Genomic DNA, 18,865 nt, shown 5'->3' on the forward strand with positions numbered 1-18,865 from the left:
GAGTTGATTAGAAAGGGGAATCGGAAAAGGAAGTGCTGTTAGAAAAAGATCTGGCTGCGGCCCAACGTGCCTAAGAGTGAACACAGAAGTTTGCACTTCGGTTAACTTTTCTTGCTTCTCAAAAGGAAGTAGAAGGAAAAGAAACTAAATTATAAGAAATAGTCCTCCGATCTTAGGAAATATCTGATGTTGAAGAGCTGAGATCACCACTTCAGAATCTGCTTCAAGAATAAACTGGACAATATCAATAGAAACGCTAGGTAAGCCAATCCAATTACTTCATTATTTTTTGGCTCTTTTTTGACTTGAGGGTTAATAATTATATTTTCACAAGCATTTTCTGTTATCAAGTTTGTCAAAAAATATAGGTAAAAATCTAGAGTTTAGAATGGTCCCAACAAAGAAGTTCTAACGTGGTTTCGTCTCAAAAGCAAGAAGGGGTAAAAAAGAGAGATGAACCACCCTATTCTTTTAATCTTCTTTCAAAAGCATGTTAATCTCAACTGGCAAAAAATTGGGAGGGTATACATAATTTACTAACATACATTTTTGGGGAAAAAGATTTCATCCACGATTAAAAGGACGGATCAAGTGTAAAATTGGTAGTTAGTAACTACAAAAACAAAGCTGATTCCTTCCGGCTGTAACTGCACCCAGCCAACCCCCAATATCAAGCTCCTCTCTTTTGCCTCTTTATTCTCTCCAGGGCGCCTAGGCGGCTGTCATCATCCCTATCTTTAGTAGCTGCTGCATTGTGCTCTTCCCCATCTTTTTCAGCTTCATCATCTCTCTTACGAACCAAGCCTCCGAAAACCGCATCTGGAACATCTTTTTGTGCGATTTCAACTTTCACGTCTTCGTCCGAATCGCTTTCTTCTGGTAGCTCAATCTCTTCATGATTTGCAGTAGCTTTTATACCTCCATCAGTCTGTGATTCAATACCAGCACTCACAAAGCCTACTTTTCTGCTACCATCTTTAGCAGGGGTGGTTGTGGGAGCTAACTGTCTTTCGAGAGCAGCCATTTCATCTTCTGCGACCCCAGCTTGCTTCAATTTGTCTCTTGCATCATCAAGGTCCAATCTCTGATCCTTTTGCATCAGATACTCAGGCAGGATAAAGTGTGTCTGCACAAACAATAAAGGTAGAATTGAAATGATGAGTTTTCTTGCGGCAAATTAAACGTGTTTAACGTTCCCCATCCTTCCTCTCCCCTGTTTTCCTTTTTTAACTGATAATAATGTTTCAGTAAAAGGAAAAAGAAAAGGACTGGGGATCAAGTGATTAAACCAATGAAGAAAAGTAGTAATTCATACTCTCTTTTACTTACTGACACTATACTCTTGTTTCAGTACCTAAGTCATTGAAAAGCTACTTTTAAGTCTACATGACAGCAGTACCATAATATTGTGCCAGAAGTTACATTCAAATTATGTCAATGTGATGATACTATGTCTAGAGGAAAACTCAAGTGGAAATTGTTTCCCACCCTGTGGTGTGGATAGAACTGCATGCATTACCAAAGTTTATACTTTTCGAAGCCACTACTGCTGCAGGTAAAATGGCAAAAGAAATCAAAGCTCCTACCTGACTATAGCTTGCAGAAACACTTCTTTTAATACGAAGCATTTCTCGGAAGGTATCTTCATTTCCATGCTGCACCTCAAACTCGTGCCATTTATTCCAGAAGTCCCCATCAGATCGTGGATCTGCAAATTGAGATGCAAATACATATACTCCACGAGCACGATCAATTTCTCCCAAGCTCTTCTCAAGCTCGGCATATTTCAAGCACATGGTCTTCACATCTTTGTCTGGAAGACCAGACTCTATCGCTTGCTCATATATTTCCCTTGTTTTCGGGACACCAAAAATCTCTGCTGCTCGAGCAATGTAAATTTCATACATGCTCAACTTCTCGTTGTTTGGAACAGCCTTAGTTGCTTTAGCATAGACCATCATAGCTCGCTTTGCCAGACCATAATCCTCCTCCAGCTTTGCATATTGAAGATACAAAGGTTTTACTGCATCAGCAGGGGCCTGATATGCATAAGAAAAAAACATTATAAAGGTCAGCATGAGACTACCTTAATTGTGATAGACACGAGTTTACCATCATTCAACTTAAAAACTGAATTCATTACCCAGTATATATATTAAAGCAAGGAATAAAATCAGTGAACCAGGAGGAATATTCCAAAAGGGACAAGAAAAAGAATAACTTATCTAGATTTAAACAATTCCTTGATAAATAATAAAGATATTTTTCTACATCAATCCAAGGTAATATATTTCTTCGGGTCATATCTAGTGTCCTAATCTATTCCTTATCTCTGCCAAATGTTTTAGACATTGATGCATGTACTTAATTCCTTTTAAAAAATACACACTTATTTTTACCATAGATGGATCCTCAAACCCTCTATGAGCTAGCTAAACGCTCAAAACCCAGATGGTATATATGGCTTACATTCCTTAAAAAAAAAACCCTTCGAGAATTTAAAATAACTTTAAAACTATAAACCATTACTATTTTTAGCATCACAAATAACCCAATTTCTGCTCCTCCCACAATTTTTTTATTGACCTGACTTGTCCCTCCTACTTGTTCTCATTATTTACAATAACGGAATTTGATTAACTAACTCATATGATCTACTCATTTAATTATGAAATGTCCCTCCCTCAATTAATGGTTAACAAAAGTAGCTGATCATCTGAAGATATATATATATATATATAATCTTCAAACAGTAGATAGTGGTTGCATACAGAAACAATATCTCACTTCAAGTCACATGCTTGGTGACACTTACAGCTACAGTAACTCATAAAACCTCAATAACTTGTTTCAAGTTCATTTTGAATTATGAATAATATGACCTCAGAGAGACATTAATCAACCTGATGATCAGTAATTGAACACGGACACAATCCTTTCTCTATAAACAAACAACTAGAAGTTACCAGACTAACTCTGATCTAAACGGATAATAGGCGCATACCATTTCAACAGCATGCTCAAACAGCTCTCTTGCCCGCTCTAGTTTTGATTTTCCATATCTCTTTACAAATTTTGAGAGGTATGTAACCCATACATCTTTAACATGTGGATACTTAAAAATCTTGACACCTCTTTCGTATACTTTGAATGCATCTTCGAAGTATCTATGTTCCTGCACAAGTCAAACCCAGTAAAAGCTTGTCAATCCATTGATACCAATAAAAGGAAAAACTTTAGGGAATAATAGCAGAAGTATTGGAGGAATGCACATACTTCCAGCAGAAATGCATAATTGAGAATAATTTGGGGTGTAGCTATTCTTAGATCCAATATCCGCTCATACACTGCTCGAGTGGATTCCAAGTTACCCAGGCTCTCTTCTAAATCAACATAGAAGGTCCAAAGTCTCAAGGACCTATAGAGCTTCATCTGAACTGGTTCATTCCCATCGGCAGCCACTGCAAGTGCAACAAAAAGGCTCAAATCTTAGCAATGGTTCTACAATACCCAATGAAAAAGAATGTAATTTTTTTTTTCTCTTAAAATTCAAGCCTCAAAAGTACTGGATAAAATTACAGATAAATTATGAAAAAGGTGCAACATAATAGTGCTAATGAAAACCCAAAGCATTGCCTCTACTTTTCCATTTCCCCCAGTTTCTGGAAAACTAATGCTCTCACAAAGGGAAACATCTAATGGTAACTTAACACGCAAGCAGGAGTTTACTGTTTAACATTTAATTAGTTTAAAAGTGGATCCAAATTGACAAAGTTGATGCCCAACCATTTCTGTTTTATAGTGTTTCAAGCCACATTTCAACCCTTTTGGCCGGGACTCTTACAAAACATTAACAGATTCTAGGAACCAAAATGGATTCAAACACCCCTGATGATGACTAAAACAAAAATCCAAATAATTCCATCTTTCAAAATTGAAAAAAAATAAAATAAAATAAACTTATTAGAATATTGAAAATACCGGTATCCTGTGCTAAGTAAAAGTTGAAAAATATGACAAGCAGATTTCAAATCTGTGTAACATGAATGTTCCTATTCCAAGCATTATTGAACTGAAATGCATGTGCATCAGACACAGTAATCTGCAGTGAAGTCCATTCTGCTGTTACAGCACTCCATATCAGACTTCCATGTGCATGCCATAATCCACCCAACAGCATTTCAAAAGATGTGTAACACAATAAATAGAATGATTTCAACCTGTGTCTTTTAAATATTTTTCAAATTGAAAAAAGTTGAAACTTTAATGTCTGACAAACCTCAAAGCACCCTCTAGCTAAACACAACAATATAGCAGTAATTGAGCTGAATATTGACAGCTCAAGATTAGTTTGTTTACTTTTGTTTCCAATATGAGCTGAGCTTAATCAATTTTGATAGGTATGAGCTGAGCTTAATCTTATCAGCAAACTAGATTATAGATTATGTATTCAAGCTTAGTTAATTTATTTTTGGAATAAACTCAAGTTCGTTTACAAGCTGTTCAATTAATTTATTTATTCCTCATATATAGTAAATTTCATCACTATTTATACCTTCTTGTAAATCCGTGCCAATTTTTAGTAACTTGGTTATTGTTAATATTATATCATTTGACTTAATTAGATAAACTAATTTCTTATAAAAATTAACTTCACCAACTTCATATTGGTAACAAATCATATATAACTTTTCAATTTTTTTTTCTAATGACTTGTAACCTCACCAAGGTAAGGCCCTTCGGACTCACCCCAAGGGAGTAAACCCCAGATACACGATCCCACCCACCACAACCGTGTATCAGGTAATTCAAGGAAACTCCTAATGCGAAATCGAACCCAAGATATTCGAGTCTACCGCTCATCTCAAGTCCGCCCTTTGACCACTGGGCTCCACCTTGACGGGTACTTATATCATATATAATTTTCAATTATGACCTGAATAATTTATATTATATCTTATGGCCTTATCTACAATGTTAAACAATTCAATCTAGAGTCTACATAAGTATATTGTTATAGTATATGAGTACATTTATACATATATACACAGACACACACCCACACCCACATACATTACGACTCCTAATCACAATGATTTAAGTTGACATTAGGATGAGGATTTCCCTTTCATCCCTTCAGATTCTTAAATTGTTATAATTACAAGTTAAAAATAATAGTATAGAAAACAATAAAAATAAAGTTATACAAGCTTATATGAGTCGAGTCAAGTTTATATGAGTTTGTCACATTTACTAAACATCTAAATTTCTATTAAAGCTCGATTTGTTTATCGAGTCGAGTTTATATGAGTTGAACTCAAGCTGTTCATGAATAGCACTGTTCATTTACAGGCCTACACAACAAATCTACAAACCCCTTCCCCCTTTCCCTGTCTCTTTCTCCCAACCAAAAAAAAAAAGATCTTAAATAAAGAAAAATTAAAAATCAGGGAGATAATAGAATGTGTAATTATGTGCAAAAAACACAAGCATGCCAAGATGCAAAGCTGCCAATACACAAAATTTCGATGATAATTCTATAAATATGATTCACAAATAATGTAGAGGACACAAGTTTCTGCAATCACCACAAGCAACAAAGAAATTGTTTGCTTGCTGCAGTACATCCTAAGACTCCTTGAGACAAACTGTAACTCTTAACACACCAGTACACCAAGACCAACATTCATAACTGTAAACTCTTCATATGATGCTGTGATGCATAACAGCATTGTTACTGCTCAAACAAGTTTAGTGCTTCCACCAAGAATGAGCCACAATATGACAGTTCACAGAGACTCCATTTTATTATTATAAAAAAAAAAAATGCGAAGTGGGGAATGCATGGCACAAAAAGCAGTTAAAAAAAACCAGGTCTTGCATAAATCCCTTTTTGTTTTGTTATGATAGGTCTTGCATAAAACTAACCATCAACAATCATGATTGTCAACCATCTTCTTAGATCTAGAACTCAGTGCCCTTAAGTGAGGCAATCATTAATGAGGTGAAATCGAAAAAGGTATGAGAAGGATTAAAAAGTTTGATAGAACTTGATAAGGGAATGAATATAACAGAGTAATTTTACCATAAATAAGTTACAACTCAAAAGTGCATTTCACCCCAAGTTGTGGAGATAAAGCTGAACTACATGCATCTAGGTTGATGGACTTGGAATTAAAACCACGTCTAATAAAACAATACTACCATATCCAGATTGAATGCGAGCAGATAAGTAGACCGAACTACAAAACATCCAAAAATAAATAATATAAGGAAGAAACAGCAAATGGGGAAGAGTTAGGATTACCTCTTCGTTTCACCTCCACGGATGGCTCTGCCGTGGCACGCCTCATCAAATCCAGTGCTCCTTTGAAATTTTTATGCCTCAGTTCCATTTCGGCCCACTCACAATACAATGTAGCCAGATGATCAACAGTCTTGTAGTTTACTTGCACAGCCTTATCAAATATAACTCTGGCATTGGCAATATCCTTGTGGCTCTCATACAGCTTGGAAAAATTAATCCACAATGTGTGAGGCTTCCCCACAGCTTTCATAGGATCAATCGTCCTCACCGCCTCAGTGTAAGTCAAGATCTGCTTCGTGGGATTACCCTCAAACAACTTCACCCTTCTATGCCACTGCTCCACATTATGAGGATTTTGTCGTAACAGAACACTGTTAGCCAATTCGGGTCTTCTATTAATGAGATACTCTAATCGAGCAATCCTCAAATCTATATCCTTATCGTCGTGTAACCAAAATCCGTTAAGCATCTTCTTCTGAAGCTTGGCCACTGATAAATTGATATCCAACCGAACATCTTCATCATCTTCAACACCGTTTTCTTCCTCTCCTTCATCCTCCTCGTCACTCGAGCTCACGTTCTCCATCTTATGAGCAAGCATGCTCTCCTCAAACTGCGAATATGAATCAAAAATCACACTAAAGTCCCTCACAGTGACCACAGTCATGATACCCTCCTCGAATATATCCCTAGCCTTGTCGTGCAAATTCCTCCTAATATAATACTCGGCGAGGGAGGTCCACAACCGCCCAACCTCGTCGGTGAACTTCCTAATCCCACCTCTAATTATCGCATCCACATTCAAACCAGAGACCTCAGTGGCATGCCTAGTGAGCAAATCACACAACTCTAACCACAACCTATGCTTAGTCTTCCCCTTTATCGAAAAAAAATCATCATCATTCAAAACTGAAGCTAATCGCTCCGAAGCCTCTTGCCAAAGACTCGAATTAACCAAAAATTCAATGAAATCTTCTATATGAGTAGGATCGTATTTCAAGTACCTGCGATAAACCCTAAGCGAGGTCTCGATCGGGACACCCTTTTGGCTGACGAACAGGAGGTAGGGTTCCCAAATCCGATCGTGCTGGGTCACCGGTAACGCGCAGAGGGCCCGGTCGAAGGTGCGGCGAGTCCGGGTGACAAGCTTTTGGTGGGTTAGGGTTTGGAGGTACATGATCCAAATGCGGGGCATCTTGTGCATGGTGACTAGGGCTCTCTCGAAGGTGTTGTCTAGGGCTTCGTACTGGGAGTGGGTGATGGGGAGGTTGCGCACGAGGTCGAGGCGCTCGCGGAGATAGGCGTGCCATAGCTTGTAGCTTCCAGGGAGGGCCTTGAGGGCTCGCTCGTAAAGGATAAATCGCTTCCGGAATGGGGCGTCGGAGCGTGCAATTAGGTAGCGCCACCAGAGCTTGAGGTTAAACGGGTTGCGGAGGACCTCCTCTTCGTAGAGGAGGTCGTCCTGCGAAGGGTACAGGTCCTTCTCGATGGACATGGCGTTTTGGCGAGGAGCAGATTTTGATTCTTACTTCTCAGAATTGAGAACTAGACTTATAATCTAGCACAAAACACTCACTCCAAGCATACGAATCTTCTTAATTCTCAAATTTCCAGCAAAACTTCATACATACTGTAAATGTTTTTTCGAGTGTTTTTACCTCGCTTTTGAATGCTTTGGGAGGCCAGAACTTGCCTGATTCGGATAGGCTCGTCGAAGTTCCGTCGAAGACTGGTTGATGTGGTGTGGTGCGGTGGTGGGAGATTGGTTCCGGCGGCGAAGCAGCAGAAGGAGAAGAGGAAAAGAAAGGAGGAGAAAGGAGGCTACTGGCTACTGGGTGATATATCAATTATCAGTTTATCACCATTCCTCCCAATGACTAAAATGTCTTACTCGGGTCGGGGCTGTTGCTTTGGACTAAGAATTTTAATGGTTGGTTTGGTAAAGTTCGACAAGTATTTTTGGGTTTTTGGTTTTCAAAAATATAAAAATGGACAATTAATTTAGGGGATGTCATATTTGAAAAAGAGGTAATTTTATTGAAAATTCTTGAACTTCTATCTCATTTGACAAACTTCTAAACTTTAAAATCTCTCAATTTAATCTCCTAAGCTTTTAATTGCTCTCAATTTGGACCCTCTTCAGATTTTAAATATTACATAACATTTATACCCTTAACTTTTGTATAAAATTTTAAATTTCAAAACTTTTTTTATTTAAAAAAAAAACAAATAATTAGGGATATTTTGGTCTTTTTTTATATTTTAAACGGCTAAAATTAACGAAGGGATCTCCATGGAGAGCAATTGAAAGTTCAAGGGTCCAAATTGAAAATTTTAAAGTTTAAAGAGCTTATTAATCGAGTGGAAGTTCAAGAGTCTTCAATTAAGTTACTCATTTAAAAAAAGAAAAAAAAAGAAAAAAAAATGCTTTAATGGTAGTGAAAGAATGACCATTTATGGTTTAAAAGTTACCAATTTAATCTTTAAAATTATTATCAAATAGCTCTTTCTGTATATTTAGGGTTTAGAATTAGTGTGGAGAAATTCTACCACGTGAGTTACCCCTTGAATTTTCATTTTAAAATTCAGTCATGTCAGATTGGAAAAAAATTTGGATAATTCTCTTTGGCTCTATAGTACTTCTCATTTCATATACATTAACTTTTTAGGGAAGTGCTCGCAATGAACTTAAAAAAATTTTCAAACTGACCTGACAGACCGTGAGTGGCAGACAATAGAGAAATAATTGCATTTTTTTAATTTAAAAACCCTTGCTACGTCAATTTGAAAAATTTTATGGGTTCATTTGTTTTGCTCCCTAACACTTCTCTCAACTTTTTAATGGTACTGCCACCTTATTAACAAAGAATTTGGAAAATAAGGAAGTATGACATTGGCATGGTTACAGACTTACAGCAAAATTGTCTGAATGTGAAGTGTGAACCCGAAGAAAAATGAGTTATTTGAAAAGTAATGCTATAAGTCCCTTTTGTGTCATTATTATCTCACTTTAAGGATGATGTAGCTTTTAAAATCATCATTAAACATGTGATTGATCATTATTAAAATTTGATTAAATTGTAATTTTAAAAGCCACCTTATTTTTTGAAGTACACAAAAATGACACAAAAAGAATTTTTAAAATTATTTGTCTTTCAGATTGGTGTAATTCATGAAAGTCTCAATCAGAAATGCCTCTCTCTTTGTTATACATGAGGAAAATTACCCTTCAAGATGTCGACCGCACTTCATTTGTGTATGTTGATTCAATTATTACTTATTCAATTGTTGTCTTTTTTATTAGCATTTGGTGATTCTGCCACCTCTAGGTAATTTGAGATGATCTGATCACCTTATAATTTTATTTTTATTTTTTTATTTTTTTTAAAAAAAGATTATCTATTAAATAGAAAACATGTCATCTAATTATTTTAATTAGGTATGACATGATAATACCATTAAAAATTTAATGAAAAGGTAAATATAATGATCAATTAGATAACAATTCTTCAGCCGCATGGCTGGGGGAGGGCCCCTCCGCTCCCCCTCCCCCTCCCTCTTCCCCTCCCCCTTTTCTTTTTGCTTACTTTTCTTTTGTTACAAGCTAAAGCGCCATTGCGCTGGGTGTGCCATTCACCATTTCTGTCGTGTCTTTTTTCGGGGTTGATGGAGCTCTTGGATCGCACTATTCAAAACTCAATCTACGTTCCTCCACCAGACCCACCTCGACACATGCCCATTCATCGCGTGCATCGGCCCCACTTGCTTCCATCGACACCTGCTACTTTTGATTTCAGCAACGCCGCAACGGATCGTGACTCGCACATGCTTGCGCGTAGTTTTTTCGCGCTCTGGCAAGAATCATCCGCTGGTGTTTTGTGGGTTTTTGTGCCTTTTCTTTATTTTTCCTGTATTTTATATTTTCTCAGTATTTTGTGGTCCTAGCCTGTTGGGTTGTGAATGTGAATGAGTTTCGGCAGGAGGATGTTGCTACCTATGTATTAGATTGAGTATGTCTGGAGAGACCTGTTGTTACAACTGAAAATTAATCATGGGTTAACAGATTTTAATGTCATAGATAGGTTTTGAATGTCAGATTGTTATGTATGTATCTATGACTTATAACCTTATACCTTCGGCTATAATTTTTTCAGAATTTTTGCTATGTGATATAATAGTTTTATACTCGTAATCTTTTGTCAATTAATGAGATTGAAATGATTTTCCTTTAAAAATAAAATAAAAATAATAAAAATAATAATAATAAAAAAAAGATAACGATTCTTGCCTTTAAGAAATAAATTGATTAATTTTAAAGTTTAAAGAAATATTTGATGAAAGGTCATACGTCAAGAACCGCAATAACATGTTTTCCGACCCACACCTGAGTGGAAGCCGCCGCCCATCCGGCATCCGCACTTGGTACAATTAAAAAAACAAAAAAAAAAAGAGTTCGTCAATGTGGATCAATTTAGATTCATTGGGCTTGAGTTTATCTTCAGGTGAGTGAAGAAAGGCCCAACTTTTCTAAACTTTTTCAAGCTTGGGCCTACCATATTCTTTCTTTTCTTCTTTTTACTTTCAAAAAGTTTTGCCATAACGGTAAATGTAATATATTAAATAAAGTTATTTTTCTCAGTTGAAAGGTACCCGGAGCAAAACTTAATGAGAAATGATAGAGGTCAATAATTTTTTTTTATTTGACCAATCTTATTTTATAAATTATTTATTAAATTTGTGAATTTATGTGGATCCTACATAAGTTAATGGTAGACCCCATACGTTTAATGGTTAATCTATTAAATTTATAAGAGAATTTTGGCCAAATATGAGAAACATATTGACCCCTTTCATTTCTCAAACTTAATTCATGGAATTTGCATACGATAAATGCTTGATGTCAATATTTCACCGATATTTTTCTCATATCATCTTACAAACTAATCATTAGATTTGTGGACTTATTTGGACTTCACATAAGTTAATTATAGACTCTACAAATCTAATAATTAATCCATTAAATTTTTAAAAGAATATAAGCAAATTATTGACACTAATCATTTCTCTTTATGTCAAGTCTAATTGAGTGTTCGTTATTACATGCAATATGAGTAGTCTTTTTTTAAAAAAAATTAATCAAATAAGGGAAAGTGGGTTACATGAGATCGAACAACGACAAAGGGGTGGACACCCCTACAACAAACCCAAATGATAAAAGACAGTACATAATTAGAGATAGTAACAAAGTATAGGCAATGGTTTCATTCATGATACAGATGAACCATAAACAAGCCGAACCTTTCAAAAGGTCGCACAAGGCGGTTAACAAACGACAAAATAACTCAGTTAAGAGTTCCAAGCGGTGAAGACAACTACCAGGTAGTTGCAGGGAATGTACTATAGAAAACTGATTAGGAGTCGTGGAAGGACGAACATCGGCAACAAAAGTTTCCTCCACAAGATCAAACCACTCAGATCAATGAAACAATAACCCACAAGAAACAGAAAATAAAGCGAAACACAAAAGAAATAGAAAATACAGGAAACCATCAAAAGAACTACAACAAAAATACAACCACTCAGAGGAGAGGCGAATGTAGGGTTCTGGTGAGTGTACACCACGCGCCTGCGCGTGGGTGGCTGATTTAAGAGCAGCTAATGGCGACAAAAAGCTAGGGAGCCATGGAAGGAGGTGGGGGGCGCGTTTGACGGCGAGATGAAACATGGTAAGTATGAAACTTACCTAATTGAAAAGTCAAACGTGTAAAACTCACCTATTTATTCTATGATATTACATGTAATACGATCAACTAGTACACCCGATCCCGATCCCATCCTTGTGCTTAAATCCCAAGTAGTTAGGAGTTAGTAAATTGGACCAAGTCTTTGTTACTATTTTCCCTTTCTACTTTTTTCTTTTTCCTATAATACTATTTCCCTTCTACTTAAAGCCAAGCCTTTTGTTTACTAGTTCCATACTACTTTAAGGCTATGCACTCTTTTTATTACATTAGACTTTTTTATTGCCAAGGCAAAACAAGTTCCTAATGTGTACGTGTCAACACCTTAACCACTTAGGTATATGAAGTAAAAAAAAAATAAATAAAAGTATTGAATTCAAAAAGGTACATATTCTATTAGTTCCTTATGCATTATGCCTTTCTCTTTTCGGCCAAAACTATGTATCAAGAGCCCAAAAAAGAAACTGTATATTCAACTAAAACTATGCATTAAGAGCCCAGTATAAGAAAATATTTTCTATTTTTTTTTTAAATATATATATAAAATTATTAACAAATAATTAAAAATACAAAACACTCTAAAAATAAAAAAATAAAAAACCCCACCAAAAATGGCACTTATTTCAAACCAAATTTTAGAGGATCACGTGTGTCGTTGGATTGATCTGGGCCAATAATCGGCATGACAACATGCAATCAAAATTCAAGGATTGGATGCGACACACGCAAGCCCATGAACCGAAATGTGGCGCCAGTCTACCATAACAGAGCAGCGTTTGCCTCTCTTTCCAACTGCTACACGTCGCTGCCGTAAGCAGCAATAATAGCATGCTCGAGCCCACACGCAACCCTCTTCTTCTCCGACACACACGCTCAGACCTTCACAACATTCAAAACACCGCGTTTCGCACTCCGTAAGTCTCTCTCTCCCCCTCTTTCTCTCTTTCTCTCTCTCTGCTAGAGTCCAAATCCAATTGCATGGCGGGGATGATGATTGTGATTGTGGTAAAATTTGAAATTAGGGCTCTTGTGGTTCTGATTTTATTTGTTTCATGTTGTTGGGGTTTGATTCTTACAAATTACATTTGCTATGTTCAAAGTTATGCTTCCTGGTCTGTTTGGTTGCTGAGAAAACGGAAGAAAATAATGGAAAAAAGAAAATGAAATTATGCTTATAGGGTTGATTAAGCAAGGCTTTATGCTTCATAGTTATGATCTCTTTGTAGCTTGAATCTGGTTTCTCTGCAACCAAACAGAGCCTTTATGTGGGCTTATCTATTTGCTGATTATACTTTTCTAGGGGTTTGTATGAACAATCTAATCTATCTATGTCTAATATTGCAATGTTTTGTTTTAATGTTTGGATGAACGGAAAATTAGATTTGTTACTCTGATTTCTCTAAATCTGTGAACTTTTGTTGTTTCAGTGAAGAAAATATCTTCTCTTTGCGCGTGTCCCGTTCTCTTCTCCAGTCCTTCACTCATCCAAAAGGGAAAAACAAAACCCTAATTTTCTTGTAACCTCATTTGGTATATATACATATATATTATAGATATATACCCAAATGGAGGTTAAGCTATGGAACGACAAGCGCGAGAGGGAAATGTATGAGAACTTTGCTGAGCTTTATGCTATAATCAAGGCTACTGAGAAGCTTGAAAAGGCCTATATTCGTGATATAATATCCCCATCTGAATATGAGATTGAATGCCAAAAACTCATTGTCCATTTTAAGACCTTAGCTTCCTCACTCAAAGATACGGTCCCGAGCATTGAGAGGTTTGCAGATACCTACAAAATGGATTGCCCGGCGGCTATAAACCGCCTGGTGATCTCCGGGGTGCCTGCCACAGTGGAGCACCGTGCAGCTGCAGCTGCCTCAACAACCACTTCGGCTGCCATTGTGGCAGAGTGCGTTCAGAATTTCATTACTGCAATGGACTCATTGAAACTGAACATGGTGGCAGTTGATCAGGTGCACCCGCTGCTCTCGGACCTCTCGTCTTCACTTAGTAAGTTGACTATTTTGCCACCGGATTTCGAAGGGAAGATAAAGATGAAGGAGTGGATTGCGAGGTTGTCAAAGATGGGGGCAGCAGACGAGTTGACGGAGCAGCAGGCTCGCCAGCTCCATTTTGATCTGGAGTCTTCATACAATTCATTCATGGCGGCTTTGCCTAATGCTGGTACGTGATTGATATGGCTAAGCATGTAAATAAGGGGGATACTCTTTTGTTTCGGTGATTATATAAGTACTTTGTGCCTTTTTGCTACTTCATCTTCGTAGATCCTGGGCGATGGTTGGAAGATTTATATATTTGTGACCGCTTATACTTGTAGGGATGACTCTCTAGTGGATCCAAATATTGATTCGTGCTTTAAAGATATGTTTTTCATATTATGATGTGAAAGTACTGAAGTTGGTTTCTTGGTTTGTAATATTCAGTTCCTTGCTGTTTTTTTTTGTAATGGGAATTTGACCTTTATCTTGATGAACGCATGAGTTCCTAGTTGCTTGGGCATTTCATTTGATGTGGTGTGTTGTTGATGGATCCTGAATTTCCATATATCAATTTCTAGGAGCTGAAATATTTAAGTGATTCTGTTTTGTAGTAAAGCTTAAATCCCAAATTGAAAGTGACCCTGTCATGCCTGGCCTGATTTCTCATAGGGCCAGTTAACAAAATCTGTGAAGATAAACAATTGCAGGTATTTCAGGGCAATAGGGCTTTTATCAAACTTCTTGCATTTAAATACTAGGTAGACTTTCTTTTGAGGTACAACTAAGCAGTGGAGGGTATGTGGATCTTTGTCTTTTTGCAAACTCATTGGTTCTTGAAATATTGTTGTGTGATAAAATTATGTGGAATTTTCCAGTGGCGTGTTGATTTGTGGGTGCTGATGCCAATACAAATCCTAAGTCGAACATTTGATCAGTTAGTGTTATCATCCTGCACATAGCCATTATTTTGTGGTAATTTTTATCCCATATGTGTATTGCAGCCTTCTTTGCTTGTATTAGTGAAGTGTTCCCGGCCTACTCTTGCTTTTCTTCTTCATCTCCTAATTCTGTCTGTTGTGAATGCTTTTCTGATGGGTTCTTAAGAAAGTTAGTATTGCAATTGCCAAGTACCTTTATGAAATTTAAATGCCATGGTTCTGTACTATGAAGGAATGCATCTTACTTATTGCGTTTATTGGTGAAGTTCACTATTTTAATTGGTGGGATTGTTTTTTAAGTTATGAACTTGGGTTTATTTTTATTTTGTTTCTATGCTCAAAATGCTGATTTAGGTCCGTATTAACTATTAAGTTTGCGATTTGAAAATGCGATTTTTAAAAATACATTTAAGCATTTAGTAAAAATTACAAAATTATAGTTTATCCTTTAAAATCGTCTGTTTTTTTACCTATTGCTTGAGATTCAAAAATGTATTTATTTATTTATTTTTTTATGTTTTCAAAACGTAATTTTTTTAAAATGCACTTTCAAATTATATATATATATATATATAGATATGTTACACTTTTTAGTCTTCAAAAGTACAAAAGTACAGGTATATATATTACACTTTTAGTCTTCAAAAGTACAGGTGTATGAAGAGACCTTGATCCCTTTGTACTGTTACAAAGGATTAGGATCAATACTATAGCATGGCATAGCTATCAAGTTGGCCTTCCAACAGCCTGACTCCACCAGTGATGGGCACCCTTCTGTAATGATGGTATATCTTGTGCCATCTATGCCCATGCGATGTGACTCATGCATGATTTATTCAGCATATGATCACATCTTCTTCGGCTAAACAGCCTAAACTAACAGTCAACGGTCTCCATGCATGTAAATTCCAAGTTAATTTTCTTTGAGATCAACTTCTATCGGTGCAACCATCAAGAACCGAAGGAAGCTGGTAATTTTTGACATAACTCACAAATCTAACACAAACCAGACAAAAGAATTAGTAAGTTAAGGATGAGAGGTCTGGACCCGTTTAATTAAATAGATTGAGTTAGGATTAACTTATATAGTTTTATATTTATATTTTGAAATGATTTGAACCTGACATTTTATTTTAGACAACTTGTGAATCTAACACGAGGTTGGTGGGTTAGAGTTGAAAAATTTGATCTGTTTAATTAAATTAGTCGAATTATGGTTAACTTATGTAGTCTTATACTTATTTTTGAATGCAACCCCTAAGAGTTGAGCCATACGAAGTTAGAGTTGCCATGGTCAGAGTGTTTCCATATATAAAATTTCATTGCAACAATGAGAACTTCCAACCACTGATTGTGATATTCTATTAAAATGCTTTTACCCTGTACTTTGTGCTATTGTTTTTGTACACTTTAAATAAAATATGACGAGGAGAGGGAAAGCTGGTTGAGTGTAATTTCATTTCAACACGGGTATCAAATTGTTGTCATTTCCCTTGTTATGTCACTTGATCAATATAAACAAATGCAACAAAATGAAATCTTGACAATAAAATGACTCATCTTTATGAATCGTATTCCAATTGAACGGGTGTAGGATTGGGACTCACACACAATACACAAAGGTTGGTCTCCATAACCAACAAATTTCCACAAACTGAACTTTGGCTTTGTGATGTGGGACAAATTCTCTACACATGACCACTTAGGCAACATGAACCTCGCATGGACAGCCAATTGTTCTTGGCAAAGCTAAAGCAGCATTACTATTACTAGCTATAACTAAACCATCTACTCTAAGCCTGGAGAATAAAATCTCCCAGAAGTACCAAAGAGATTGGGAGATCCATTCATTAAGGAAAATTCATATTAGTGTTAATTTTATTATACACAGTTTAATAAAATCGACTGTCTCGAACAATTCCACTCGTAACATTTTCATCTCTCCTTCCCAATCATGGAACCTGGATTAAGAAGGATCCCATCCCATATCTTAATCCCATTTTGTATTTTGTACTTTGCTCATTTATAAAAAAACAAAAATAATAATAAGAAAAAATCATTTATCTCGTGTCACAAGTTAGTCTGAGACATTGAAATAACTCTCTATAGAAAGGAATCAAAGTACCCTTTCATGGTTAGCAATAAAAACTAAGTTCTTGTTTGTCTCTTGTATGGAAATCAGAATACATGCATGCTTTCTGAGATTCACCATTTTTTTTTTTTAAAAAAAAAAAAGCCTATAACATAAACAATTGAGGAAAAATATTTTTTAAGAGTGGAAATAGAAGGACGACGATGAAAACTCCACCAACAGAAACGGCAATGCATGTCCATTTCCTGGAGCTCTTCTGGTACCCGGTAGCCTCCTGAAGCTGATCGGTACCTCGTCTAACAAACGAGCTAGCATGCGCCACGTGGCTCTCAATGTCATTGAGCTGGTGACCCTGAGACTCCACCAGAGCAGCCATGTCCAAGAACACTTGATGGAGCTCAATCAAATTCTTCTCAATCTCCTTCACAGCGTCATGTCTTTCTTGAATCTCTGATATGGTGTCCAATATTTGCCCTCTCCCCTGTTCCTGAATTGCCTTCTGCAGAAAACTTTCGCTTTCCCCTGTAGATATCAGATTCTCAATGGTTTCTTCGTTTGCCTTCTCTCCTGTAATTGTGAAGTACCTGCGTTCAACTGTTTCCTTATACTCTGCTGTCATTCTGGCTCTTAGCCCCTGAAAGTCATCCATCATGTCCTTCAGCTTTTTCCCCAACCCGCCCACCACCGACGTCCTGGTTCGATCGGCGGAAGACCCCGGACCACAGCCGGGAAGGTTCCGGTGCGACACGTTGGAACGTTCTAAGCCTTCGAGCTTCCCCTTGATGACTTTGACACGTTTGAGGACCTGCTCAACATCTGTGTCCATCCGGGCTCGAAGCTGTTTCATGGTTTTAGCATGGTGGACGATTTTGCTCTCTTCATTTGCTTCTTGCAGCTTCCTATACAGCCTCTCAACTTGCCTCATGTCTTCCTTGACATTCTCGACATCTTCAAAGAATCTATCGAGGTTGACACCAGCATCCTTGCCGGCTTCCATGTCGTCCAGGTAAGCCTGCTGCTTCAGGTCTGTGTATTTCTTAAACGAGCTGGAGAACAAGTCATTCATCTTGGCTACTAGTCTTCCTTCGATCTTCTTACCTTTTTACAAATGGGTTTGTTTTATATACAAGAAATTTGATGGAGAAGGTTGATTTTCAATCTAATCTGGTGGGTTTTTGTTGCAAGTTTTAGTGAAGTTTTTGGGAGTTTTGGGGTTCATGATCCTCCTCTGCCGCATGTGCTGCCTAATGAGGAGAGAAGCGAAGGTGAAAAGCACAGACTGTCGCAACCAATGAAGGTAAGGCGAAGTTTCCTTATTTTTGGTGGGATTAATGGACGGACACATTAGAGGCTTGAGTTGATTTGAGATTAGGACCAGCCAAATTTACTTCATACTCAAACTAATCACCCGTTTAAACCTGCTTTGCAAAGGTTTCTCATTGATCAACAAGTGGCATTTTGTATTTCATTGGACACCACCGAGTTAGTTTGATGGTTGACTTGGTCCTCCTTTTCTAAGCTTTTCTTTCCTTCCATACCAGTAAAAGAAATGCTAAATCTTGCCCGAGTTTGCAGTCTTTATATAGAAAAAATGCTACACCTATGGCCGTTTTATAACTCTAGCGTGTTGTGTCGCACTGCCATGCCAGCCCCCCTAAAAAACATAATTGATGTGACAGTGTAATGTGGTACTGTCATGTTAAGTCATCAAAAATTTGTTCAACATCTCTCATGGGTCGACTACATACCCCAACTAAACTTCAGGGATAGTCGCATCATTCCCA

The 18,865-nt window shown here is 36.9% G+C and overlaps 3 protein-coding genes across 4 annotated transcripts; 1 reads left to right on the top strand and 2 right to left on the bottom strand.

The window, feature by feature from the left end:
- Window positions 1–441: 441 nt before the first annotated feature.
- LOC132170569 (uncharacterized) lies at window positions 442–8,181 on the bottom strand. Its single transcript, XM_059581590.1, has 5 exons — window positions 6,308–8,181; window positions 3,277–3,461; window positions 3,005–3,175; window positions 1,587–2,039; window positions 442–1,126 (listed from the first exon to the last, which is right to left on the bottom strand). Exons 1-5 carry the CDS (start codon window positions 7,800–7,802, stop codon window positions 671–673), a joined length of 2,760 nt encoding a protein of 919 aa, XP_059437573.1. The 5' UTR covers window positions 7,803–8,181; the 3' UTR covers window positions 442–670.
- Window positions 8,182–12,851: 4,670 nt separating this feature from the next.
- On the top strand, window positions 12,852–14,574 carry LOC132170883 (vacuolar protein sorting-associated protein 28 homolog 1). 2 transcript variants are annotated; one of them, XM_059582024.1, is made up of 2 exons: window positions 12,852–12,962; window positions 13,476–14,574. In XM_059582024.1, the coding sequence occupies exon 2, from the start codon at window positions 13,614–13,616 to the stop codon at window positions 14,241–14,243; it is 630 nt and encodes a 209-aa protein (XP_059438007.1). In that variant the 5' UTR covers window positions 12,852–12,962; window positions 13,476–13,613; the 3' UTR covers window positions 14,244–14,574. The 2 variants fall into 2 exon arrangements, with proteins under 2 accessions (XP_059438007.1, XP_059438008.1); XM_059582025.1 differs by lacking the exon at window positions 12,852–12,962 and adding an exon at window positions 12,969–13,053.
- A 2,652-nt stretch (window positions 14,575–17,226) lies between these two features.
- Window positions 17,227–18,147, bottom strand: LOC132169905 (syntaxin-124-like). The gene has a single exon (XM_059580848.1). It carries the CDS (start codon window positions 18,145–18,147, stop codon window positions 17,227–17,229), a length of 921 nt encoding a protein of 306 aa, XP_059436831.1.
- Between the last annotated feature and the right edge of the window lie 718 nt (window positions 18,148–18,865).

The sequence above is a fragment of the Corylus avellana genome, chromosome ca2 (genome assembly GCF_901000735.1).
Source record: "Corylus avellana chromosome ca2, CavTom2PMs-1.0".
NCBI lineage: Eukaryota > Viridiplantae > Streptophyta > Magnoliopsida > Fagales > Betulaceae > Corylus > Corylus avellana.